General features: G+C 38.5%; 1 protein-coding gene across 2 annotated transcripts; it reads left to right on the plus strand.

Moving 5' to 3' along the window:
- Positions 1 to 27,192, plus strand: LOC115221666 (zinc finger protein 271). Of its 2 annotated transcripts, none has more exons than XM_029791867.2 (2): positions 1 to 1,426; positions 24,462 to 27,192. In XM_029791867.2, the coding sequence occupies exon 2, from the start codon at positions 24,522 to 24,524 to the stop codon at positions 26,550 to 26,552; it is 2,031 nt and encodes a 676-aa protein (XP_029647727.1). In that variant the 5' UTR covers positions 1 to 1,426; positions 24,462 to 24,521; the 3' UTR covers positions 26,553 to 27,192. The 2 variants fall into 2 exon arrangements, with proteins under 2 accessions (XP_029647727.1, XP_029647728.1); XM_029791868.2 differs by lacking the exon at positions 1 to 1,426 and adding an exon at positions 20,845 to 21,160.
- Positions 27,193 to 27,555: the final 363 nt, after the last annotated feature.

The raw sequence follows: 27,555 nt of genomic DNA on the forward strand, positions 1-27,555 counted from the left end.
TACCATTGCAACCACCATCACCACATCTACTACTACCACGACAACACCAGCCATCGCTGTATAAGTACAGACAGCACCACATCCGCTACTAATCCACCACAGTCACCAGCACATAACTACAACCACAATTTTACTACCTCACTTACCACCGCCACCACCACCATTGTGACGACCAGCACACCAGTGCAAATAGCAATACCACACCACTGCAGCTACAACTACTATACGTACGAGCTAACGTGGAAATCTCAGCATAGTCGCCCGACCTCGTAGAAACAGCAGCCAAATTCTCCCTCAAATTACGTCTGTACCGACCTTAAAAATGGACATTGGATAATGTAGTCTAAAATAGGCTTATCTAACGGTAGAAAAAAAAGAAAAGAATGAATGAAAAAGGTATGGTCATTGCTTGAATGTCTTTGATCAAAGATCTGCTTGCTCAAGGTTGACCTAGGGCTCATCACCATATTGTTATAAACTACCATCGCGCTAATACTCCAACTAACACGCCGCTACAGCCGCCACCATCACCACCTAGCTAAACAAGAACAACAGCAACATTATAACTGCCAGCCCTAACACGCAACTGCAACTACCACCTCGCCACTTCAGCCATTGCCACACAAATGTTGCTACCACCACACCACAACAAACAGCCACTTCAGTCACACCACTTCATACGCAAGCTTTTTAACTACCAATACAGTTGAGTCTTGAGAGTGGTGCGGTGACACTCATTCGGGTCCTCAATGACGTTAAATGAAAACTACAAAGAATCGGCACTAAAACAAAAACTACAATAATAAACGAAGAAGAAGAGGTAGAAAGAGAGAACAAAAATGTATGAAACAAAGAAGTGAGATAGAAGGAAAGAGAAGAAGAAAGGAACAAAGAAAGAAGTGAAAGCGGAGGCAAGCAGCAGTGGTGGCAGTAGGGAGGGGGATAAAGAAGGAGAAGGTGGAGGAAGAGCAGATGGAAGAGGAAAAAACGAAAAACGAGCTGAATGAAGTACAGTAGAGTTGGAGGTAGAGTTGTTTCCCCCTTAGGTTGCTACCAACGCCACCTGCTTAGACCGGTTGACCGATCAACTCCCTTGTCATCACGTCATCCTTAACCGGGCGGCCAGACGGACAGTGAATGAATCTAACACGGCTACATTACCACAAACAAACCACCCGGTCACAGTGATAACCATAAAAAAAATATTCCGTCACTTTAAGTTACTTGAAATTATTCGTCTTCTACGCCACAGTTTCTAAATTTCTGAGATAACAATTATAAAAGAAAAAGAAAAAAAACACAGCTTCAATTATCGGCCCCTGAGTGGGTTTTCTTTAGGACAGGTACAGAATTTAGTGGACACCGCCAGATGGCTTATGGAGTCGTGACTCTATTGAGCAGAATAACTTCAACGTTTGGATTGACTGTAAGTATATATATAATTGATGTATAAATCCACCTTTATATTTACTATATATATATTACAGTAAATATGTGTATGTATTTAAATATATATATATATATAGTACCAAGCCTCTAATTTTAACTGGGTTTCTATTAATGATGAAGATGTTTCATCTTTTGTGTGGTTGGTTTTGGTTTCTTCCTATTTTTATTTTGAGTTATACAAAGGCGATATGTGTGTTAGTCGATTTTGAAAAGTTATATAAAACATCAGCCAGCGGGATTGTCTCCTTGGATACATATATACATACCTACATTCATATATATATATATATATATTGTATAGATATTGACTATTGATGAACAGAGTTTGTATATGTTGACCACGGAAATCGATAGACCCAGTAAACATGTTCATTGTATAGACAAGCACGGTGTCTGGCGGTTGACTGGATAAATAGATACAGTGTGTAGTGGTGGTTGTATAGATAGACTCTATAGACGTTGGTTATAGAGACATTCTTTGTGTAAATATTGACCATAGATAGGCTGAGGATATAGATTCTAACTGTACAAAGTATCTATGTGTAAAGATAGTATGTAACATAGTTGATGTTAGTTGGGCAGATTAGATAGTGTTTAGAAGATACGTAAGTATCGAGTGTTTAGACAGATTGAGGATGTTAACTATATGGATACAATACGTACGTGTTAACTGGCTGAGTCACTATGTGTATATATACACCCTGCTTCTCTCTCAATGATATGTGATGCCATCATATTCATAATTGTAGCATCCGAGTTTTCTTTCTGATACAGGTTGGATAGGTTTGTTGCACATAATATCGTTTCCTTGATTGTGAAACCGTTTCTTCAAGGTTTAATATCTAGAAATCTGACTCTGACACTGTCTCAACTAGCTCCCAGTCAGAATATGGTGTTTTTTCAACCATTTCTTAACACCCGGTGATATCATAACTCCATACCAGTGCAGAGATCTTACACATACATCAGCTTATGCTGTAATGTCCACTCACTCTTCTTAAGTCTATTACAGATTCTACAGCATCTTTTGCATACCTATTGCTTGTACTGATTGCACATATTCAGCAAGTTACATCCCAGATGGTACAGGCTTATTAACCCTTTCTACTTCAGAAAGCAGATATATCCCACTCAAGATTTTATTACTCGTAACTGCAGAAAGCAGCTTTCTGTACAAATCTATTTTTTCTTCATAAATGTCATGTTTGAAACTATTTTCTGTTAAGATATGTCAAGTTTATTGAAGCAGTATGACTTGCAGAAAATACCAATTCATCACTGGAACGACTCTGAAATTTAATTTTGCAGTGAAAGGGTTAATTAGCATTTCGTCTTTGTTAAGTTGATCTTTAACCTCTAAAATTTTATTTTTTTAGTTCTTTGGCAAATACTGCAAAGAAACTATTTCAACAAAAGCAGGAATATTTGCTGCTAAATTTAGCAGTGTAGAAGTTCTTTCAGTGATTTATGTGGTCTTTATTTTAAAGGGAAAAGGGAGCGTTTAGAAGATTTAGTTGTTAGATTGAGTGAGAATAGCAACATTATAGAATTTCCCTTGCTGGTTGGTGTTGTTATACTCCTTAATATAATTAAGGATTGTTAATCATACCATCTCTCCTTTCTACCTTTTCTATTACGGCTACAATGGCCTCTTCTCCTGAATAAACTACTTACCCACCTCTGCTATCCTGGATCCAGTCATACCATCAGCTTTGTCTTTCATCACTGTGACTATATCTAATTTCCTATGTCATCATTTCTGTTTCGACTTGGTTTCTATGACTTGATGCCCTTCTAACCACTTTACAAAGTGTACTGGATGCTTTTTATGTGGCACCATCACCAGTGCTTTTTACATGTCACCTTGGTTTTAGGATATAAATTCTGCTGTGATAGTGGATCTTCTTGAGTACAGCAATTAGTCACATATTTCAGTCCACTGTCATCTCCTTCGTAAGGCTCAGTGTTTAGAGATCAGCCTTCAGTAGTCCATCCCATATCTACCTGGGTCTCCCTCTTCCATAACTTCCCTCCACTTTAAGTGATTGGCACTTTATGCAACTGACCTCATCCATCTATATCACATCACCAAACCAGCACAGTCTCATCTCTTGCACACTTCATATAATTCTTCTTATGCTCAATTTTTCTCTCAAAACACAGATGTTCTGTCACACATGTACACTGACATTGCACATCCAGTGGAACATACCAGCTTTGTTGCTGTCTAGTCTTTGCATGTCATCAGGGCCCATGTTTCATTATCATGTAGCATTGCAGTTCATACACATGTGTCACACAATCTTCCTTTCACTCAGAGAGAGGGACTTTTGGTTGCTAACAGATGAAAGCTCTTTGAACTTTTTCCATCTTATTCTTGTTCTAGCACTTTCTGTACAACTTCCTCCACTGCTAATTAAGTTGCCTAGGTAGCAGAAATTATCTACAACTTCTAGAGTGTCTCTGAGACATTTGAGGGAATTTGTAGTCTTTATAGCATCTTGTACATCTACCACATACAAACACTACTTTCATGCTAAACTATGAAAATAGCATCAGTGGTACTTCTCCACAGGACAAAATCAAACTGCATTTCATCTAATTTTGTTCCTAATTAACTAGGCTGTAACTCTCTCCTCAACTTTCATCCTCTGGTCCAGTAACTTGATGCTGTATGAAACACTTCATTCTATTTTTCTTCCCCAGAATTACAGACTTCAGAAATTCCTTCCCTTGCCTCACATTTTGCCAGGAGATGTCATGCTACAGTTATTTAAAGTTAAACATTAACCATAGAAATCTCTTCTGTCATGATGACCCTTTGTTTTATTATATACATCATCAGCCTTTAACTTCACAAAACTCCACATCTCTGAGGTTGTTCAAGAGCGCCAAAACCAGCAGAGGACAGTGGAGCAGGGATTGAGTTTTGATCTGGAACCATTGACCCTCACAAGATAAAGATGGTGGTGGTGATGAGGGGCAAGATGCCACATGATAGTGTATTGATAAGCAAACAAGCAAACGGTAATAGTAATGATTTTTGTGATGATGATGATAGTTGTGGTGGTAGTGTTAATGATGACAGTAGTGATAGTTGTGATGACAAGGAATGGATGTTGCTGTGTCCTGTCTTTATTCCAAATCCAAACTCCACTTGACTGATAGAGAGAAGCCAGAATATGACTGAAAGTTTACCCTTCATCTCATTGCATGCCACAGACATCTCTGAATAGGTTTGGTGTTGCTCTTCATAAATCAGTCTTTCCAGTTGCTGATATTATCAACCTGGAGAAAGCTTTTGACTGAGTCCCATGCTCTGTTATCTGTTAGGAGTAGATGAGTGGATTGGTAGAGCTGTACAAGCCATGTACAGCAGTGTTAGCAGGGTGAGAGTTGGCCATGAATACAGTGATAAAGCATACATGTAGGGGTCCACCAGGGCTCAGTTCTCAGTTCACTATTATTAATCATCATCTTCCAGGCCATAACAGAAATTCAAAATGGGATACCTGTGGGAACTAGTATATGCTGATGACCTTGCTCTTGTTACAGAATCTATAGCAGAATTGGAGAAATTCCTGTTATGGAAGCAAAGCCTGAAAGTTAACCTAGTGAAGACAAAAGTTGTTAGCAAGAAAGTAGATAAGACTTTCTTACCATCAGGTAAATGGCTCTGCCAAATATGTAGAAAAGGAATTGGAAGTGATTCCATTCCCTGCACCCAGTGGAATCACAAATAGATTAACAGATAAAGTTGTCTTTGTATGTGGCAGAGGTGCAGGTGCAATAAGCACTAAGGTCACACAGGAATTAGACTCTCCCAAATGTCCAGGTGGCTCTCTTGAGATTGTGGATAGTTTCTGTTACTTAGGTGACCAAATTAGCAATGGTGGAGGATGTTCTGAAAGTATTTTTCCCAGAATAAGAATAGGATGGAGGAAGTTCAGAGAGCTATTACCTCTGTTGGCAACAAAAGGACTCTCTCTTAGATTGAAAGGTAGATTCTAAGATGCTTGTGTATGAATGGCTATAATCACTCCATGGTAGTGAGACATGGGCTCTGAATGTAAAAGGCATGCATAGATTTGAGAGGAATGAAGGTAGTATGCTCTGTTAGATGTGCAATGTCAGTATGCACATACAACATAAGTGCAAATGTATTGAAAGAAAAGTTGGGAATAAGAGGAACCAGATGCAGCATGCAAGAAAGCAGACTGCGTTGGTTTGGACATGTGATGGGTATAAATGAAGACAGCTGTATAAAGAAATGCTGATCACAGAGAGTGGATGACACCAGTGAAAGAGGGAGGCCCAGGAAGACATGGGATGAAGTGGTGAGGACTGATCTCAGGATGTTGAGCCTCACAGAAGAGATGACAATGGACCAAGATATCTGGCAATATGAGGTTCTCGAGAAGACCCACCAACTTCAGTTTTAGATGCATTGTGGGTTCCATCCACATGTAACAACAATGAAACTTTTCCCACCCAACAAACCAAACCATATCTCTCTTCTCCTCTTCCTCACAGTTTCTCTTTCTATGCGCTATGCTTAAGATTATTTCTTGCTTGCCGATCCTGTCCTCACTGTCGTGCTCACTCTACCAGTGCTATCCTGTTGACTCCCACCCACTCTGTATGCCCAGGTTTTACCAATCACTGCATTCCTCATCCTCACACTCTTTGCATTCATGTAAAGTCTCTACTCCCTACCCATGCACTTTGGCAATACCCTACCATTTATATTCTGACCCCATATCTTGAGGGTATGCCCTTCCACTTTACCACCACTTATCTCTCCCTTGCTCTAGTCTATCATCCCATTTATATTCTGATCCCCATTCCTTTTAAGTATATCCTGGCACTTCACTATTTTTCCCCTGCTTTCTTTCACTCTCTCTTTCCCTTGCTCTCTCCCTCTGACTGGTATCTCCTCTACAGCAACACACCTGTTCCTGACTTAGTCTTTCTCTCTCTCTGTGACATGTACTTCCTCTACAGCAAGACACCTGTTTCTGTCTCTTTGTCACATTAACCTTTCATCATCTGCCAGTGCCCCATCCCCTGAGCACTCATTATCACTGTTTAATATTAGAGTATATTTATATATATATATATATATATATATAGGTGCAGGCATGGCTGTGTGGTAAGAAGTTTACTTCCCAACCACATGGTTCTGGGTTCAGTCCCACTGCATGGCACCTTGGGCAAGTGTCTTCTACTATAGCCTCAGGCTGACCAAAGCCTTGTGAATGGATTTGGTAGATAAAAACTGAAAGAAACCCTTTGTATATATATATGTGTGTGTGTGTGTGTGTATCTTTGTGTATGTGTTTGACACCCACTACCAATTGACAACTGGTAATGGTGTGCTAATGTCCTCATAACTTAGCAGTTTGGTAAAAGATACTGATAGAATAAGTATCAGGCTTCAAAAATAAGTACTGGGGTCAATTAGTTCAACTAAAATTCCTCAAGGTGGTGCCCCAGCATGGCCACAGTCTAATGAGTAAAGCAAACGAATATATATACTGTTAAGAAGTTTGTTTTGCAATTGTGGGACAGGATCCTAGATTTGATCCTACTGCGTATTGTTTAAGGTAAATGTCATTTGTCATGACCTTAGGTCAACCTAAGCATTGTGGGTGAATTCAGGTATACAAACTGTTTGGAAGCTTCCTGATGGATTGAACCTGTGATTCAAAGGTCCATTCTTGTAACACTTTATCTTACTCTGATTCTGCCTGAGAATTACATTAAGTGGAATACCTTACCACATGTACCTTAATTCAATGTGTCAGTAGTTCACTTAATCAAATAACTAAATATTCATTATCAAAATCAACAGAGATCCATTTGCATGTGTGTTTCTCAGTGTATATGTGTATTACACAAGTACATTGTCTCCAATTTGCTCTCAATGTGTGACATTGAGCAAGTGTCTACTACAGTTGACTAGTACTCAATGAAATATGATAGCCTGAAAGTATAGAAGCCTGCTTGAAGGACACTTGTATGGCAGTCTTAATCTGCCACCTAATTAGAAATGGCAATGGTTACAGATTTTCCTCTTCTTGCTAATTATTAAGACATGAAGAAGGCCTCTCTCTAGACACTGAGCCTTACAAAGGAGATGACTAAGGACTAAGATTTCTGGCAAATTGCTCTACTCAGGAAGACCTGTCCATCACAGCAGAATTGATACTGGAGCTGGTGCTACATAAAATTCACCCAGTACACTTTGTGGAGTGGTTGGCATTAGGAACAGTATCCAGCCATAGAAGCCATACCAGAACAGACAATGGATCCTGGGGTGGCCCCTGGCCAGTCAAACCTTCTAACTCATGCCAGCATGGAAAATGGATGTTCAATGATGATGTCTTATTAAAACTATACTTTACAGTATCTTTATTATTCCTTAATATTTTATTTAGAATAATATATTTCTTTAGTCATTCAGCCTTCCAAGATCTTTCTTGTTTTAAGAAATGGATTTCTGTTGACATTGATCAAACTCAATGTCTTTCAAGGTTAATTATGCCTATGGCCACTGCCCCTCATGCTGTGGCCATTTGATGGTTATACATTCATCTGCCCTTAAAGCACAAGCAGCTCTAAAAACTTCATTTGAGATCCATAGTAATAATCCTTAACTTGAAAAAGCCTGTCTGTTGATTAAATTCAACCTTAGTGCTTGACTGATATTTTATTTCATTGACACTGGAAGAATGAAAGGCAAAGTTGACCTCAGTGGGATTTGAACTCAAAACATAAAAGACTCATTTCTGATGTTATGATTGTATCAACTGGTTTCTATGGTGTTTATTGTAGGTGAGTCTCTGGACTTTATAGTTTCTGAGTGCATTGATTTATTGAATCAATCAGAAATAAATTGTGCCATGGTGTCTGATCTTTTTTTTTTCTTTTTTTCTTCTTGTTTTTTTTTTTTTATGAATCCCTTATTTGGGATGGCATAATGTTCTTCCCTGATCTATTTTCTCTCCTTGGATTTCTATCTCCTCTAAACAGTTTTTTTGCCTTTTTTTTTTCTTTTGTCAAATCTTCATTGTTAATCATTATCTAAAGTTTCTCTGGCACTTTTTTGAGTACTTTCTTTACTAGAGGTCTGAAATGCTTGTATTCTGTATGAAACCCTTCAATAATCTCTTTAATTCATGTGACTGTATAATCTAGGGTTTCTTATGCAAAACATTTGAGGGCTTTGATGATGTCAGTCAGGTTCAACAATACTGCTTTTTCCTAAAGTTTTCAAAGGCAGGATATCACTTGTGAGTGACACAAGGACAACAGTAGAGCTGGCTGCAGTTGAAGCCATACTAGTAACCACTGACGATGGGAAGTGACTGGCCATGACAGCTTCCACAGTACTTGATTAACTAGTGCTTTTTCTAGAAACTTAAAAGTGTCAGAGTTAGATAAAATTACAAACATATACCTTTAAATACCTGGTACTTCTAAGAATCACTCCACTCAACACTGTAGGCAACTGCTTCTATCAGCTATGTCAAGTTCCTAGAATCTAAAAACTGAGCAAATTCATAGCATTTCTAAAACCCTAAAAAAACCCAAATGAAGTAACATCATTCTATGGATAATCTCCATAGTTTTAAAACACTCATCCATGACCATACTCACCAAACCATTACATTCAACCACCACACGCACAAGGTACATGACACCTTCAAAAAAACTCCTCTCCCATTTGCCATTCTAACTGCCATCAATATTACTAAACTTCCAGAACTTAAATCTCCAGATTGTTATATCACTGGGATCCATCCTCATACTCTTTTCAATGTAGACCTACATGGCCTTCCAACATTTCCCCCAAAAGACAAACAACTTCAGGCACAGATACCATCATAATCATAATCTCCCACTCCTCCCCATTATACTACAACATTAAAAGAATTACCTCTAGACCTATGGATATTTAAAGATACATTCCTATCATTCAGGAACAGATTTAGGTTTCGCAAATTCTGTCTCACGGAGGAACATCACATTCTCTACTACGACAATCTTGAACAAAATGTCTCAGTTACCTCTACTATCTACCATATGCCAAAGTTTCTTCTGATTATCTTCAAAACAGAACCATCTCCAGACAGAAAGAACTCAACATCATAGATCATATGACCAATCAAAAGCATCCAATGCTTTCTAATGTCCTGAACAATCATTTTATTGTCTCTTATTTAAATTCACTGATGAATGCTATTTACCTCTATACAATTCATTCTTATTTTTATGTCCACTTCTTCCTTGCTGGCATTAGTTGGACAAGATTTTTTGAAGCAATTCTTCAGCTGAATGCTTTTTCTGAACCAACTCTTATTTTCTTTACTAGACAACAAACCACTCTCAAATATTTTGCTTCTGGGAGATATAATGTCACTGCTATCTAAGTTTGAAGACAAATACATACACATAGATGCAGGCGTGGTTGTGTGGTAAGTAGCTTGCTTACTAACCACATGGTTCCGGGGTTCAGTCCCACTGCACAGCACTTTGGGCAAGTGTCTTCTACTATAGCCACGGGTCGACCAAAGCTTTGTGAGTGGATTTGGTAGACAGAGACTGAAAGAAGCCCATTGTATATATATATATATATATATATATCATCATCATCGTTTAGCGTCCGCTTTCCATGCTAGCATGGGTTGGACGGTTCAACTTGGGTCTGGGAAGCCAGAAGGCTGCACCAGGCCCAGTTTGATCTGGCAATGTTTCTACGGCTGGATGCCCTTCCTAACGCCAACCACTCCATGAGTGTAGTGGGTGCTTTTTACGTGCCACCGGCACAGGTGCCAGACGTGTCTGGCAAACGGCCACGATCGGATGGTGCTTTTTATGTGCCACCGGCACGGGGGCCAGGCGAGGCTGGCAACGGCCACGAACGAATGGTGCTTTTTACGTGCCACCGGCACGAGGCCAGTCGGGGCGGCGCTGGCAACGGCCACGTTCGGATGGTTCTCTTATGTGCCACTGGCACTGATAACTCAGCTGCAATTTCCATTGATCGATTTCAATTCTGTTTCTCACTTGCCTCAACAGGTCTTCACAAGTAGAGTTTTGTGTCCCAAAAAGGGAAGGTATGCATAAGTGGGCTGGCTACATCCCATGTAGAAGGCCACGGGTTATGGTCTCACTTGTCCTGCCGGGTCTTCTCACACACAGCATACTTCCAGAGGTCTCGGTCTCTAATTTGAAGGTCGTGCTTCACCACCTCGTCCCAGGTTTACCTGGGTCTGCCTCTTCCACAGGTTCCCTCAACCACTAGGGTGTGGCACTTTTTCACGCAACTATCTTCATCCATTCTCGCCACATGTCCATACCAGCGCAATCGTCTCTCTTGCATACCACATCTGATGCTTCTTAGGTCCAGCTTTTCTCTCAAGGTACTTACACTCTGTTGAGTATGAATACTGACATTACACATCCATCGGAGCATACTGGCTTCATTTCTTGCGAGCTTACGCATATCCTCGGCAGTCACGGCCCATGTTTCACTGCCATGTAGCATGGCTGTTCGTACACATACGTCATACAGTCTGCCTTTTACTCTGAGCAAGAGGCCTTTTGTCACCAGCAGAGGTAAGAGCTCTCTGAACTTTGCCCAAGCTATTCTTACTCTAGCAGTTACACTTTCAGCACACCCGCCCCCGCTGCTGACTTGATCACCTAGGTAACGGAAGCTATCAACTATTTCTAGTTTTTCTCCCTGGAAAGTGACAGAAGTTGGTCTCAGAGCATTTTCAGTGTTTATTGTTCCTGAGCATCTGCCACATACAAAAACCATCTTCCTAGTTAGCCTTCCTTTGACATTGCTGCACCTCTTATGTGTCCATAGCTTACACTTGGTGCATCTTATAGAGTTTCTACCTACACCTTTTCTACAGATCGAGCAGGGCCATCTACCTGAAGGCGTTTGTGATTTGTCTACCTTCCTACTTATTAGGACTTTGGTTTTAGCTAGATTGACTCTAAGGCCCTTCAATTCTAATCCTTGCTTCCACACCTGAAACTTCTCCTCCAGTTCTGATAGTGACTCAGCAATTAGAGCAAGGTCATCAGCATAGAGGAGCTCCCAAGGGCATCCTGTCTTGAATTCCTCCGTTATTACCTGGAGGACTATGATAAATAGGAGGGGGCTGAGGACTGAGCCTTGGTGGACCCCTACCTCTACCCGGAATTCTTCACTGTACTCGTTGCCAACCCTCACCTTACTAGCAGCGTCCCTGTACATGGCTCGCACAGCTCTCACTAACCATTCATCTATCCCTAGTTTCCTCATTGACCACCAGATAAGGAATCGGAGGACCCTGTCGAAGGCTTTCTCCATATCAACAAAAGCCAGGTACAGGGGCTTATCTTTGGCTAGGTATTTCTCCTGCAGCTGCCTTACCAGGAATATAGCATCAGTGGTACTTTTCCCTGGCACGAACCCAAACTGCATCTCATCTAAACTAACTCTCTCTCTAATTAGTTGGGCTATGACCCTCTCCGTAACCTTCATCACCTGATCCAACAGCTTGGTACCTCTGTAATTATTTGTATCTAGGGCGTCACCTTTACCTTTGTAGCAGTTGACTATTATGCTGCTACACCAGTCATTGGGTATGACTGCTTCGTGTATCACCTGATTAACTATACGGGTGACTAGGCTATAGCCGACACTACTAGATATTTTGAGCATCTCTGCAGTGATTCCTGATGGGCCTGGGGCTTTCCCTGTCTTCATGCTTCTAATTGCCTTAACTACCAAGGAACTGTCAACTCAGATAGCTGGTCCCTCTGTTGGGTCAACATTCGACAGACTCTCTTTATATATACATATATATAAATATATGTGTGTGTATGCATGTGTCTGTGTTTGTCCCCCCTCCCCATCATCACTTGATAACTGATGTTGATGTGTTTATGTCCCCGTATCTTAGTGGTTCGGCAAAAGAGATCGATAGAATAAGTACTAGGCTTACAAAGAATAAATCCTGGGATCGATTTGTTCGACTAAAGGCGGTGCTCCGGCATGGCCACAGTCAAATGACTGAAACAAATAAGAAAATAATATATACATACATACACATATATCCTCGTGACCGACCAGGCTATCAGATGTTGCTACACATTGCTGGTCACAATGCGCTTCGCATTGTTTTAGCCTTCAAATGACGCCATCCCGCTGGCTAAGCGAGCAGGCCAACAGAAGAAAGAGTGAGAGAAAGTTGTGGCGAAAGAGTACAGCAGGGATCACCCCCCCCCCTGCAGGAGCCTTGTGGAGCTTTAGGTGTTTTCGCTCAATAAACACTCACAACGCCCGGTTTGGGAATCGAACCTGCGATCCTACGACCGTGAGTCTGCTGCCCTAACCACTGGGCCATTGCACCTCTACATATATATATACACACACATACACACACACACACATATATATATGCCAGACACTAGTGTCACGTAAATGGCACATAAAAGCACCCATTACACTCTGAGTGGTTGGCATTAGGAAGGACATCCAGCCATAGAAAACCATGCCTAATCAGACCGGAGTCTGGTGCAGCTTTCCCGCTTACCAACCCTGGTCAAACCATCCAACCCATCCAGCATGGACAATGGATGTTAAATGATGATGAATATATATATGTATATATATACACACGCATACATGTATGTGTACTAGTGTACCTGTGCTGTCAAAAATCTGGCATTTAAAAAAATAAGCTGAAACTGTTATTTAATAAATACATTGACATAACACACATTCCATATATTGTATCAGGTTGTAACAAAAAGTTCTGTTAGTTTTTTTAATTGAAATAAAAATGAAAATGCAACCAAAAATAGATTTATTTAATTATCAATACTGTCACCATTCTTTTCAATGACACCTTCCCATCTTTCCCAAAGCTTTTTGATACCCTTTTCATAAAATTTACTTGGTTTTGACTCAAAAAAAAAGAAACTAGCTTCATTTCAACCTCTTCTCATGTACTAAGCCAAAGTCCAGCAAAATGATTCTGTAAGATTCTAAAAAGATGATTATCTGTTGGAGCAAGGTGGGTGAAGCATAATTTCCCAGCCAAATTCTTCTAGTCGCTCTTGCATTATCATGCTGCAGGATCACTTGTTTTCTGTTTTCAGGCTATTTTTCCTGCAAAACTGTTTTTAAACATCTTAATTGATGGCAGTAAACTCCAGCTGTTATTGTTTGTCACCTAACAGCTCATAATAAACAATCCCCCCCCCCCATGTTCCACCATGCACTTAAAAGAATCTTCTTTGGATGCAGACCACTTTCAAGCTCTTGGTTTGTAGAGAATCCACTTACCTCCGGTAATGATTCTGTCTAAAAAAGGTGCTTGGAGTTCATGAGAATGCCATGAGACACAGCAGTCCACACATTTGCAATTGGATTCTGACATATATGTGGAACCCATCTTCTAGCTTGAAGACTTTGCCAAGTCTTATTATTTCATGATAGGTGGTCATATGGCTCACATTAAACTCCTTACTCAGTTCGCTAGTTGTAATGGATGGATTTTCATCAACAGTAGCTTGCATTTCCTCAGAATTGAGTCCTTTGGGGCATCCTTTTCATGCTTCATCTTTTAGACTGAAGTCACCCTTTTTGAAATGTAAAAACCATCTCTGCATGTCGTTTCATTCACCACATCATTTCCATAAGTGTTTTTGAGTGATCATGCTACTGAGCTTCCTGTATTCCCCTTTTGGAATTCAAACAGCAAAGCATGCCATATGTGCTCTTTACTTGGAGTGTATATTTGAGCTATCTGAAAGAAGAAATATTTTAGTGATTTAAAAAGCTACTAATATCATTTAGAAGCTAGAATGAAGTAATCATGTCTTATAATTATCCTTCAAAAAATGGATAGAGCTTTCATTACTGCCTGATACAATATGAACAATTACTTGTACAATATGAATGATTACAGTTTTATTGAAAATACTTTGAAGAATTAGATCCAAAGAGAATTAAATATGATGGAAATTTTCATTTCATTTATTTTAATATTTTATTTAGGTTAAAACAAAATTTCTTTGTTTATTTACTGAAGATTTTGTCAATGATTTATTTATTGCATTGCTTTTAAGCCTGCACCATGAAAAAAATGACAGCACTTCACCCATATATTTATCAAAAGTTATTTATGACTTACACATAGGCATGGGTAAAAGATTTTACTGCCTACAGTTTACCTACTTCAGTTCATGATGGATAATATAACGGAGAAAATTCCTTGAAAAGTTTTATCTTTAAAAGGAGTTGGACTAATTTCCTTCTTTGTTAGTTCTTTCATTGATCTACAAGATAAGAAAAGATTATGCAAATAATAAATATAAATGAATATTATGACTGGGCAGATAAGACCTGTAAATATATATTTATTCAGAACTTGTCCACATACACTCACAATACTCCCTTTGATGATCTGTAAACCACTTTACATATCTATTGAGTCCTCATTTAAACTATGGTCTTCCTAGATCTATACTTGGCATGTGTGTTTGTCAAATTTATTTCAGTACACAGCAGAAAAGAAATGAATTTAAAAACTTCAAACTTTTCTGATATGAGATATTTCCATTTACTTATGATGTTTCAGTATGTGTCTGAATATATATACATGTTTTTCTGTGTTAATGTGCATGTTTGTTTATTTGAGAAAACACCAGAATTGAAGGGAGATAAATTTTCAAATTTATTGCTGGGCTTCCATGCAATTTCCACTAGTCATTGGACAATCCTGCTCACTTTCTATATGATAGTTTGTTTTCAGCAATAGATTTGTATGTGTGTATTCATTTGAGCTGTGGCCATACTTCCTTCATATCTTCCAGTCTTCTATGTTAAAAATGATTGGATACATTGACTGGTGTAGTCCTATACAGATTTCATTTGGAAAAGAAAAAGAATGAACATGAAATGGTCATGATGGACCACCTTTGAACATGGTTCTGTTAAATCAAGATTGACCTAGGGTTAAACAAACAACTTTTGTCATGTATATTTTTTTAAAATTGCACTTCATTCATTATCACTTTGCCCACAATGCTCTGTGATAATGAGATTTGTACAATTTTTTATTCATACATGTGTGTGGGGGGGTACAGTGAATATGTAGATATATATTCTTATTCTTAAACAAGAATGTTGTTGACAGCAATTTTGAATGCAAAAGTATAGGAACCTATCAGATTAATGTGAAATTTGTTATAAGTGAACATAAAAACAAACATGAATATATATATATATGATGATGACTAGCAGTATCGCCTGGCGTTGCTTGGGTTTGTAAGGGAAATAACTATATAAGCATTTTTAGAGATGTAAGGTATAATAGCCATCTCAATATGGTTAACCACAAAGGTGGGGGGAGGGTATTACTGTAGCATTTTACGTTCTGAGATTTAATAATAAACTTTTAGAGAGTTACTTCCCTTATATATGCCAAAAATGGGAAAAATTGATGGTAAATTTTTTGTTAAATCGTAGACTCATCGTAGACGCGCGCTAATACCCAGAAGGGCTTGATATGAATCACGACTATAAGATACCCAGTTTTGGTTAAACTGCACCGCAAAATGTGGGAGTAGTTAGGAATCTAAAGCGTAGGAGACAGACAGCACACAACCTTACTTTTATATATAAAGATATATATATATATATGTATGCACATATATATGTATGTACATATATATATGTATGCACCCAGTTTCACAGCACAGTACCTTGGGCAAGCATATTCTATCACTCCAGGCCCACCTAATCCTTGTGAGTTGGTTTGGTAGAGGGGAAACTTAATGAAGCTCGCTATCTGTATGTGTATTTGTGTACCCTCTTCTTGGCATCATGTGATGATTGTAAATGAGTATGCTGGCCATTCTGAAAAAAAAAAACGTCTGACTGTGGGGGAAATAGGTGAGGGTTGGTGAATGGAAGGCTGTGGAAAATCTGCTTCAACAAATTCCATCTGACCCATGAGAGCATGGAAAAGTTGACATTAAATGGTGATGGTGATGATAGCTTGTCCTTCCCTTCCAATTTGTAATTTTTTTTGTGTGTGTTTTTGACGTTTGTCCCGCCAAGTGAAATGTGTTCAAATTTAATCACCTTACTGTTTGTTTAGTAGTGTTGTTGTTTTAGCCCAGGGATTAATATAATAACCATCCTGTGTTTTTCTTTTCTTTTTTGTAGGGTTTTTGCCACATGTAATAATTCTCAAGCTGTGTTATTTAATGATTTTTATTTATTGTTAAGACAGTAGAATATGAGGGAGATTTGGCTGTTATTTCTTGGAGTTTGACTAATCATCTAGAGTCTTTCTTATTGGCTTGTTTATAAGTTATTCAAGGAAATAGAGAGAATGCTCATGACTTTTGATTGCCACAGCTTCATATTGGTGAGACTGATATTACTGATGCCCATTCTGAATGTTAATGTATGCAGGACAGGAAACAAGTTGTCTGCTGTGAATTATGCTAAAGCTAAAGGTGCCCAAGGCCTGAGTATATTGGCACTTTTAAACTGGTTAGTATAATATGCCTATCACTCAGCTAAAGGTACCCAAGGACCATTTGATGTGAGAGTTTAAAATGGACGTCATGTTTAGTCTCTCACCTGACTAAAAGCACTCAAAGATAATCTTGGGAATGGGGTTAAACCAGACATCATATGAGGCTTTCCCAATTGAATGTATACAAGGTTTTATGTAGAGGAGGTGTTAAATGAGTCGTTCCAGCTAACTAAAAGCATAATATTATCTTTGAGATGAGGGTTAAATTAAGCATCATGTGAGGCCTTCCACCCAAATAAAGGTACTCGTGGATCACAGGATGTTAAACTGAGTGGCCATGTTAGGAATAACAGTTTACTATGAGGGAGTTGTTAAAAAATAGAAAGGTGCAAAAAAAGAAAAAGCTGGAATTTCTACTTTCTGGAGTAGTCTCCCTAGTTACCTACATAGAGATGCTTGCATGTGTAATTAGAGTCAGTTTGTCAATTTCAACTGATAAAGGGTGTATGTTCCAGCCCACCCTCAGTGCCAAACAGTCAATGGTGCAACTTAATGAATGAAGGCAGATGAACTTTCACGGCTGCAAGGATGGCCCACAATTTTTTATACTGGCCAGCTTCTACGTTTGTGCCCATCTTCTGCATATTGTAGCAGTCCCTTATGTTCACAAGAAGAGAAAGGAGTGTTTGGCCCACACTACTTAGTCACCCTAAATTCACTATGCAAGTTTTCTCTAGAAAAAGCCCTACAGCATGGAATAAACTGATAGGGAATGCTTCTCACCAGGAATTCACACATAGGCAACTAGGAAAAGGCCAGTTTGCAATTAATATGACCCAACTCAGATGCTGCTCATGTGACAAAGCTATTCATTAAGGCAGTTCTACTTCCCTTGGGAGATACAGATAAAGAATCTGAAAAAAACATAAATATTGTTCTAATTAACCATTTTGATACCTTAAAAAAAGTGAAGTTTCCTTCTCAAGTCCTAGTGACTCACAAGGGCCAGTTTCATGGTGTATATATTCTCCACCTGGATGGGACGCCAGTCTGTCACAGAATTGCTCATTTTTGCCAGCTGAATGGACTGGAGCAAGGTGAAATAAAGTGTTTTGCTAAAGAATACATGTTACCTGGCCCAGGAATTGAAACTACAATCTTACAATCATGAATCAAACACCCTAACCACTAAGCCATGCACGTCCACATTTTGATACCAATCCACCTGATAATCATTCCTGGTTCTGTGCATCTTATTTACATGAAGTGGAGTTGTCTGTATAATTATATAAACATTTGAATGACTGCGTAAGCTAATCTTGCATAAAGTGGGGATCCGTGTATAACTGTGTGATTGTACGAGTATATAGTTGATGTTGTCAAGTTCCAGTTGAGCCCTGGTTAAGAAAACCCATTATCCTAAGCATTCCGGATGAGTACATGCTGCTTTTTGTATTTAGAAGTACGTTTCTGTTTTGTTTTGTTTCTTGTTTTTTTAAGTGACAGTGTGTGATTCAAATAAATTTGGTTGTGAATTTTGGGGTCAGGTAATCACATTAAAATCAAAGCTCTCTCATTGTCTTCCATATGCATATGTACAAGGTATATTCGTGTAGTTAAGAAGTTTGCTTCACCATCATGAAACACCCAGGTTCAGTGCTACTGTATAGCATCTTCAGCAAGTATCTTTTCTCATAGCACCAGGTCACCACAAGCTTTGTGAATGAAATAGAGTCAGACAGATACTGTATAGAAGTCTGTCATATTGACTGCACCTGTAATTTTAATGCCTAGCATGGTTGCTTACTCTTGATCATGCTGGTCTATGGGATACTCAGCTACTTAACTAAAACAGCGGAGAGGTACCTCAGTTGATTGAATACTCATTGTCAGAGAATTATTTTTATTTTACATTAGTGTGTATGCGAATATCTATCTAAATATATATATATATTCATATCTTTTTCTCCCTGTTTCAGTCATTAGACCGTGGCCATGCTGGGGCATGCCTTGAAGAATTTTTAAACAAGTGAATCAGCTCCAGTACTTATTTTTTTTTAAGCCTGGTACTTATTTTCTCGTTCACTTTTGCCAAACTGCTAAGTTACAGAGATGTAAACACACCAACACCAGTTGTCAAGCAATGGTGGGAGACAAACATACACACACACATATACGATGGGCTTCTTTCAATTTCCATCTACCAAATCCACTCACAAGGCTTTGACCGGCCGAGACTGTAGCAGAAGACACTTAGACCCAAAGACTCCTGTCCGTCGTCTGTGGTCTCCATTTAATTGTTCAACAACACCAGAGGCTTAGCTCGTTCCTAGTATGAAGTAGAGAAGGACGTAATTGAAGTGAGTGTTTAGCAATGATGATGAGTGACGTAAGTGATGGATGTCATTAATGAATGATAGAGAAGAGTGTAATGAGAAAGAGAATAATAGTGATAAAGAAGGGGGTCGAGTGATGGAAATGGAAGACCGAATATGGTCAAGTCCTGTGCAATGCTCCCTGTTATAATATAGGCTGTTTATGTATGTGAGTATATCTTTATCCCTGGGCATGGATACATTGAATCTCCGACGTCTGGCAGCTGACTTGGCAGACACCCATAAAATTATCAACCATCTTACAAACAATAACTCTGAGCACCTTTTCAAACTCCACTTGTCTAACACCCGTGGACATGTTTACAAAGTCAGAAAACAGCACAGCTCCCATAACTTTCGGAAACATTTTTTCACGCTAAGAGTTGCTGAAGCATGGAACAGACTGCCGACATCAGTTGTTACTTGTCGGAGCACTGCATCGTTCAAAACTTCCATGCTTCCTGAGATTCACCAACACTACACCTGATTTTCTCCCCTCCATACACACGCAAGCATATATCTGACTCATACACTGTACACTTTCCAGACATTTGTACATTACTGCATAGCTTTATACACACTTTTGACAAGTTGTGGTGCACCTGAGCACTGTATACAATAATTTCATTATTATTATAGAAATTTATAGAAAGTAATATGTGTGTATCCATCTTCTATCTTACTTGTTCTGGCCATTAGACTGCGGCCATACTGGGAACCGCCTTGAAGAATTTTTTAGTCTAATGAATGAACCCCAGTATTTTTAATTAGTCCTGATACTTATTCTATCTGTCTTTTGCCGAAGCTTTAAGTTACGGGAACGTAAACACAACACCGGTTGTCAAGTGACATCTTCACACACATATATGTACTTCTTTCAGTTTCCCTCTACCAAATCCAGTCACACGACTTTACGGGTAAATTTTTATATTAACACCCGCACGATTTTCACTAAGAAAAAGAAAATTACAGAAGACTGCCTACAGTCACGTGGAAATGAAATCGTTGTACTTCGACCGGCATAGTATAACCCTTTTCCTTTAAGTTAAGACGATTATTTATATATATATATATTCTTGGTAGTCTTCCGTAATTCTTTTTCTTAGTGAAAATCGTGCGGGTGTTAATATCAAAATTTACCGACTTTGGTTAGTCGAAGATACAAGCCGAAGGTGCCACGCAGTGGGAATGAACCCGGAACTATGTTGTTGAGAAGCGAACTACTTACCACACCTACACACACACATACATACATACCATGCATTTCTAGATTATATGCTCATGTGTATACATATTTACATACATGTATGTACATCTGTTTACGACTGCATATTATGTATATATTTATGTCCAAATACGAAAGGTGTTTCAACGTGGCTTTAGCTGTGATGGCGAAAGAAAATAATGTGTGTGTGTGTACAAGTATAAGTCTACTGGCTTGGTATGATTAACCCATTGTATCCTGAATAACAAAAGGAAAACTCAATGAAGGGGAGATAATGATGGAGAACCTGTGGTGGAACTTTATGAAGGCGGAACTATTCTGTCGGTGTGTGTACGAAGAATTCTCATCAGTAGGGATGATGACTTGTAACGTATTCTGACACTGACCATCATTTTGGTCACCGTCCTTTTCCATCATCCTAATCGCCACTCTTGAATATTATTTCAGTTCGTGATATCCTTCTTCCAGTTATCACTATATATATACACACACACACACCTAAGCTTCCGGCACGCCGGCTGTCGACATTTGGAAGTGTGCAATTGTGGGTAAGCTTCATTACTGCGCTATTTGGTTACTACTGTAAATACTAACAGTCACCCAAATATCACCATCTTTTTGTCTTCTATACGTATGAAGCATTTGATAGGTAACGAAATCGTTATAGTGTCGGTCGCTCTGCATCCCTCAGATCGAATCTCGCTGTCACTTTTGCTTCCCATCCATCCTGGGATTGATGAAACATGTACTATTCAAGTACTAACGGTCGATATATTCTATTATAAGTCTCCTCCAAAGTTTGTGGTCTTGTACCTATGTCGATTTTGCTTAGAGTGCCGGCCGTATGTTTGTTTATCTCCCTTCGCTGTCAGAGTTCGATTCCCATCCGGATCAACTTGGTCTTTCATCTTTTTGCTGCAGTTGATAAATAAATACTAATCAAGCACCGATGGCGATGAATTTAAATATTCTCTACTCCTTCCTCCACCCATAAAATTTTAAGTGCACCTTCATTATTAACCCCACATCGCATTCTTTTCTTTGGGTATTTGGTCTGTCAATCACTTGATTCTATAGGAAAATTTTTTTTCTTCCTAATTTTGGCACAAGGCCAAGATGGTTTTTTTTTTTTTTTTTTTGGAAGTGTGGGTAAAGTTGATTGTGTCGATCCTAGTGCTCAACAAGCGCTTATCTTTCGGCCCCGAAAGGATAAATGGCAAAGTCGGCTTCGGTAGCATTTAAACTCAGAGCATGAAGGGCAGGAAGAAATGTCGTTAAGCATTTTGTCCGACGCTATATCGATCCTGACAATTCATTGCTTTATATTCATTTGGAAATATTAATTGATAATTATGGTTCTTCATATCCTTGTATATAAGAAGAAAAACTTTAAATTTTGACTTTTTTGTTTCTCGTATGTTCAGATATGGTTTTGTGTGTATTTTTCATTTTGGAGAAACACTAAATCTAGCATCCTCATGTCTGTGTTTGCAAGTACTGTTGAATAGAAATATTTTGTATTTGATTACGTTAGTTCAGAATTATAAGGACGATGCATGGCAAAAACGTTCTTGTTTTGGATCAAATACTTGTTGATGTAGGTAATGAGTAATAGTGGTGGTGGTGGTGGTAGTTATGTTTAAACCAATCGGCATTTCTTTGGAAGTGAAACTATTTACCTTGTCAATATTAGCTTTCGTAGGTGAAATGTCGAATGCTAGGGAGAAGGCCATCAATTTCGCGAAACAGTGATCGTTTCTTGTGTCCGTTCTTTTATCTTATTAACGTTCTATTCGCATGGGTAGTTTACTGCCATCTTTACTCACGCTAATTAGGAATGTAATCAATATATTTGATGGATCCACCTTCGATAATGGCATTGTCACACTGGATGCTTCATAATATACAGCCCGTACCGAGATCCTACCGTCCACAAGTTTACTTGCATTCTTTAGTAATTCCATTTTGGCGCAAAACACTTTCACTTCTATGGGGCCCTGCAAATGAAGAAATGCCAATTGCTCTTTGTTTTGTCTAATTATCTCTCCCATTAGTTAATTTCTCTAATTTACTGATGCTTTTTTGTTGTGTCAGTCATAAGAACCTCACGGGGTTCTTAAAGCTGTGCCACTATATTTTTTACAGACACTCAAAGTGTGGGATTGACATATTCTAAATGAATTAAGAAATAGAAAATATATATACATGTAGGTGCAGGCATGGCCATGTGGTAAGAAGTTTGCTTCCCAAATACCTGATTCCAGGTTCAGTCACACTGCATGGTACCTTGAGCAAGTGACTTCTACTACAGCCTCAGGTTGACCAAAGCCTTGTGAGTGGATTTAGTAGAAGGAAACTGAAGGAAGCCTGTCATAAATATATGTGTCTGTGTTTGTCCCCCACCGCCACTTGACAACTGATGTTGGTGTGTTTACATCCCTGTAACTTAACAGTTTTGCCAAAGAGACTAATAGAATAATTACCAGACTTTACAAAAAAATAATTAAATACTAAGGCTGGTTCATATGACTAAACATTCTTCAAGGTAATACCCCACTATGGTCACAGTCTAATGACTGAAACAAATAAAGGATAAAAGTTAAAGATGCTGACTTAACTATCTGTCATTCTCCCTCAGTATTTTTCCCTAGTCCTTAACTATATATATATATATATTTCTATATGTCTTTCTTGTTTATATGTTCATCTTATCCACCCATATGCTTGTCGTTTTTATATGCTTTCCTTATGTATAAACAAAAGTGTCAGTGGCTGAAGTTTTTACTAGCATGAAAAATAATTTAGTAGCTTAGTAGCCAGCAACACACAGGTCCCATTTCTGAAGTATGTTTAGCATGATGGCTTTTTCAATGGTATAGCAAGAAAAAAAAAAGTACGAGTTGCTTGTCAAAACAATTGAAGATGGTTGTTGCATGGTTTGGCCAAATTATTGGGTCTGATACATCAGCTTGGTAGTGTTTATCAAACTGACAATATCCATGCACCACTCAACACTACAAAAAAGAAAAACAGCAATTCAGTGCAATTTTTGCTCCTCCCTAACTTTTTATTAGCCCTTTAGTGTTCACATTATTCTGTGAAATGTAATGCTTATTTATTCACATTGTTTTGACTTAACCATGCATTATCTTGTAGCTTTTAGATTTCATTGATGTAATTGCTTTAATTTTAGAAGGGCATAGTAGGGTTGGTATCAGAGACTGAATATAGCTAGTTTAAATGTTAAAGGGTTAATGTGAAGAGAATACAGAATTTACATCCATATAATTGATTTACCTTCACCATGGTGTTAAACAAGTAAGTTTAAGGTCTTTTTATTAAAACATGGCAACTAATTCATCTTCTTTCATAGCTTGTAGCCCCTATGAGAATCACTCCTGTAAGGGTTGATTATTCACACATCAGTACAGCTAAATTTTGGGTAATTGTCAAATCTCCAGATGCTACCAGAAAAATAGTTTCATAACTGTATATTATTTGTTAACATACATGCAAGACAATCCATTTGATGACTCTACATGGTGGATCACATCACACTTTTCTAATCTTAAGAACAAATTGAGTGGTGTAATGCTAGGTACTAAAAAATGTGGGAGAGTAACAGTCACAGCTGAAATGTGTTTGATCATAGGGCTATTTAATCAGGGTTGATTCAAGGTAAACAACAAACTCAAGCATTACATGAAGTATTCAGTAACAAAAGTAATTTCGACTATTAATCATAGATTCAGGGTTAATGTTTTTAATTAACAAAAAATGGTGAATAATAACATGTTTCATTCTACCGTAATATTAATTATTTTCCTTTTTTTTTTTCTCTCTCTTCAGCCTTGCCACGCATTGCATCTGCCATTTGTGGTGCCGATTATATAGTCCTTCATCAAGAATATGCCCCGCAGGAGACGAATATTAACCACAATGACATACTCTTGTGATATCTGCCACAAAAATTTCACTCAAATGTCCAGTGTTATCCGACACAAACGGATACACTCGGGTGAGAAACCATTCCAGTGTGAAATCTGTAAGAAGGCTTTTTCACAGTCGTCAACTCTAGTCAACCATCAACGAACACACTCAGGTTTCAAACCATTTGAATGCAATCTTTGTGGACGCAAGTTTTCAAATCACTCAAGCTTATCTCGTCACCATCAAACGCACTCAGATGAAAAACCTTATCCGTGCGATATTTGTAAAAAGTCCTTTTCTCGTTCAACATACCTTCTGTGCCATATTCGTACCCACACTGGTGAGAAACCTTACAGCTGCTCTGAATGTAACCAGACTTTCTCTCACCTCTCCAGTCTGGCTCGTCATGGTCGGATCCACTCAGGTGAACGTCCTTATCATTGCGATATCTGTGGTAAAACATTCTCGCAGTCGTCTATCCTTGCCAACCATCGGCGGATTCACTCCACTGACAAACCATTCACTTGCCAGATCTGTGAGAAGTCATTTTCCAACCGGTCTAGTCTTCAGCGTCATGTCAAAATTCACACGTTACAAGACATGCCGTTGTCATCAACATCGGCATCGTCCCCGATTGTCTTCTCTTTATCCAGCCATGATGAACAGTCAGTGACAAAACCAAATGAGGAAACTGCTGACGATATGAATTTAGACAACAACAACAACAGCTGTGAGGAAATAATTTCTAACAATGATGAGAACCCCATAAGATGTAACTTGTGCTTTGAAGTCTTTCCACTGGAGACGGATCTATCAAACCATTTAAATGATAAACACCCAGAAGTTGTGATGGCAGAGAAATCTTATGCAGAACCTGGCAATGAAACAAAATCAGAGAATACTGAAAGCAATGGTCTGGTACCTGTCTTCAATGATACCACTCAGTTGGTTGACAAGTCCATACAAAACCAACAAATTCCACAGCAGATTCCAGAAACTGTTAAAAAGAAGCGCCAATATGCATGTAACTACTGTCAAAGACTATTTTCTGATCGTTCTAACATGTGCAAGCATCGGAAGAAATGTCAGCTTACTTTCATTTCAAGCATGGGCTTAGCTTTGATTTCAAACCAACTTCCCTCTGCTCTTGTAGATGGTGGCTTCAATATGCCAATACCACCGCTACCAACTGTACAGTGTGAACTTTGCCATAAGTCCTTTGCAAAGCAGTCACATCTGGCTTCTCATATGTATCAGATACACCGTCCTCTTGGTGAAACAGTAAAAAATGACAATGCTAATGTTCCAAAAAATACTCGCTATGAATGCAAAATCTGTTTGAAAACTTTCACCCAAGCCTCTAGTCTACAGCGTCATGGTCGTGTTCATTCCGGAAACAAACCCTATCATTGTAATGTATGTTCCAAAAGTTTCTCACAGTCTTCAATCCTATCAAACCATCTAAGGATCCACTCTGGAGAGAGACCTTACAAATGCGATATCTGCTCCAAGAGTTTCTCCAATTCATCGAGTTTGTCTCGTCACATGCAAATACATTCAGGAGAAAAACCATATAAATGCAAAATCTGTTTAAAATCTTTCTCTCGCTCCACTTATGTAGCATCTCACCTGCGAGTGCATTCAGGTGAGAGACCTTTCCAATGCAGTATCTGCAATCGTACCTTCTCTCAGTCATCCTCTTTAGTCCGACATAAAAGAACCCATAGTGGTGAGAGGCCATTCTTCTGTGAGGAATGTGGTAAATCTTTCTCTCAGTCCTCAGTACTTGTTAACCACCGTAAAACTCATTCTAAAGACAGACAGTTCACTTGTAAGACCTGCCTTGAACCGTTCCCTGATAAATCCAGCCTGCTTAAACATTTCAAGGTCCATTGTAATAACAAAATGAGATCATATCCTTGCAATTACTGTGGTCGTGTGTTCAAACGAGCACCCTATCTCGCTTCACACATGCGAGCTCACACCAAAAAGTCTATAGTACCCTCATAATTATTTGGAAAACTTCAATATAGGAGTTCTCAATTGTGTTTTTGTGTTTTCTTTTTTAAGCAATCAAAATATCCTTGCCAAAACCATGCTAAGTATGGAAAATATTTTTTGCTATCATCACCATTTCAAGACAGTGGACACCTCTCACTCTCTTGTTTTTCTATATTCTAGCTTGAATATTAAAGAGAGAAAGATAGTCTCCTGTTTTTGTCCTACAAGATCTAATTACAGTTAAAGGGTGGCTTGCTTGCAATTAACAGATGTTATTGTGCTAGGAATATGACATGAGTAAATCCAAACATGCAATCTTTCAGCAGTACAACCATGCTTTTAAAAATGATAATACAAATACTAATATTTCCAACATAGACACAAGGCCACAGCTTTGTGAAGGAGGGTATAAGCATTTTAATCAACAACGGTACTTGTCCCATGTTTGGCAAGGTCATGAAATTTTAAGGGAAGATGGTAGAGTTCTTATTTTATCAATCCTGCAGATATGAAACTAATATTTTTATTATGATCAAAATTATTATTATTTGGCAAATATATAAACACTTGTCCGTCTCTCTCTCTCTCCCTCTCCCATTTAACAATAGCAAAATTGCTAAGTAAACCATCCAACCATGGGACAGTATAGGAAAAAAACAAAAGAAAAGGGAAACACAGTTACTCCACAAATTCTTGCAAATATTTGTATTAGCAAACCATGTCAACACAATATTCTAAGCAAAAATGATTATTTGCAGGCCTTTGCTTCTTTTTCCTTTGGCTTATTTCTACATGGTTTGACTGAAAGACATTTAGTCTCTTTCATTTATATATATATATATATATATAATATATATATATATATATATATATATATATACATACATATATCTATACACACACACATGCACACATATTCCTCTATGTGTGTATATGTATATATGTGTGTGTGTGTATACATAAACACACATATATATGTACATGTACACAAGTGAAGATGTATATGTGTGTA

Source organism: Octopus sinensis, linkage group LG18 (genome assembly GCF_006345805.1).
Source record: "Octopus sinensis linkage group LG18, ASM634580v1, whole genome shotgun sequence".
In the NCBI taxonomy this organism is placed as follows: domain Eukaryota; kingdom Metazoa; phylum Mollusca; class Cephalopoda; order Octopoda; family Octopodidae; genus Octopus; species Octopus sinensis.

What these genes read in the sequence shown, in the direction of transcription:
- LOC115221666 (XM_029791867.2), top strand. Translation starts at nt 24,522, where the DNA reads ATGCCCCGCAGGAGACGAATATTAACCACAATGACATACTCTTGTGAT.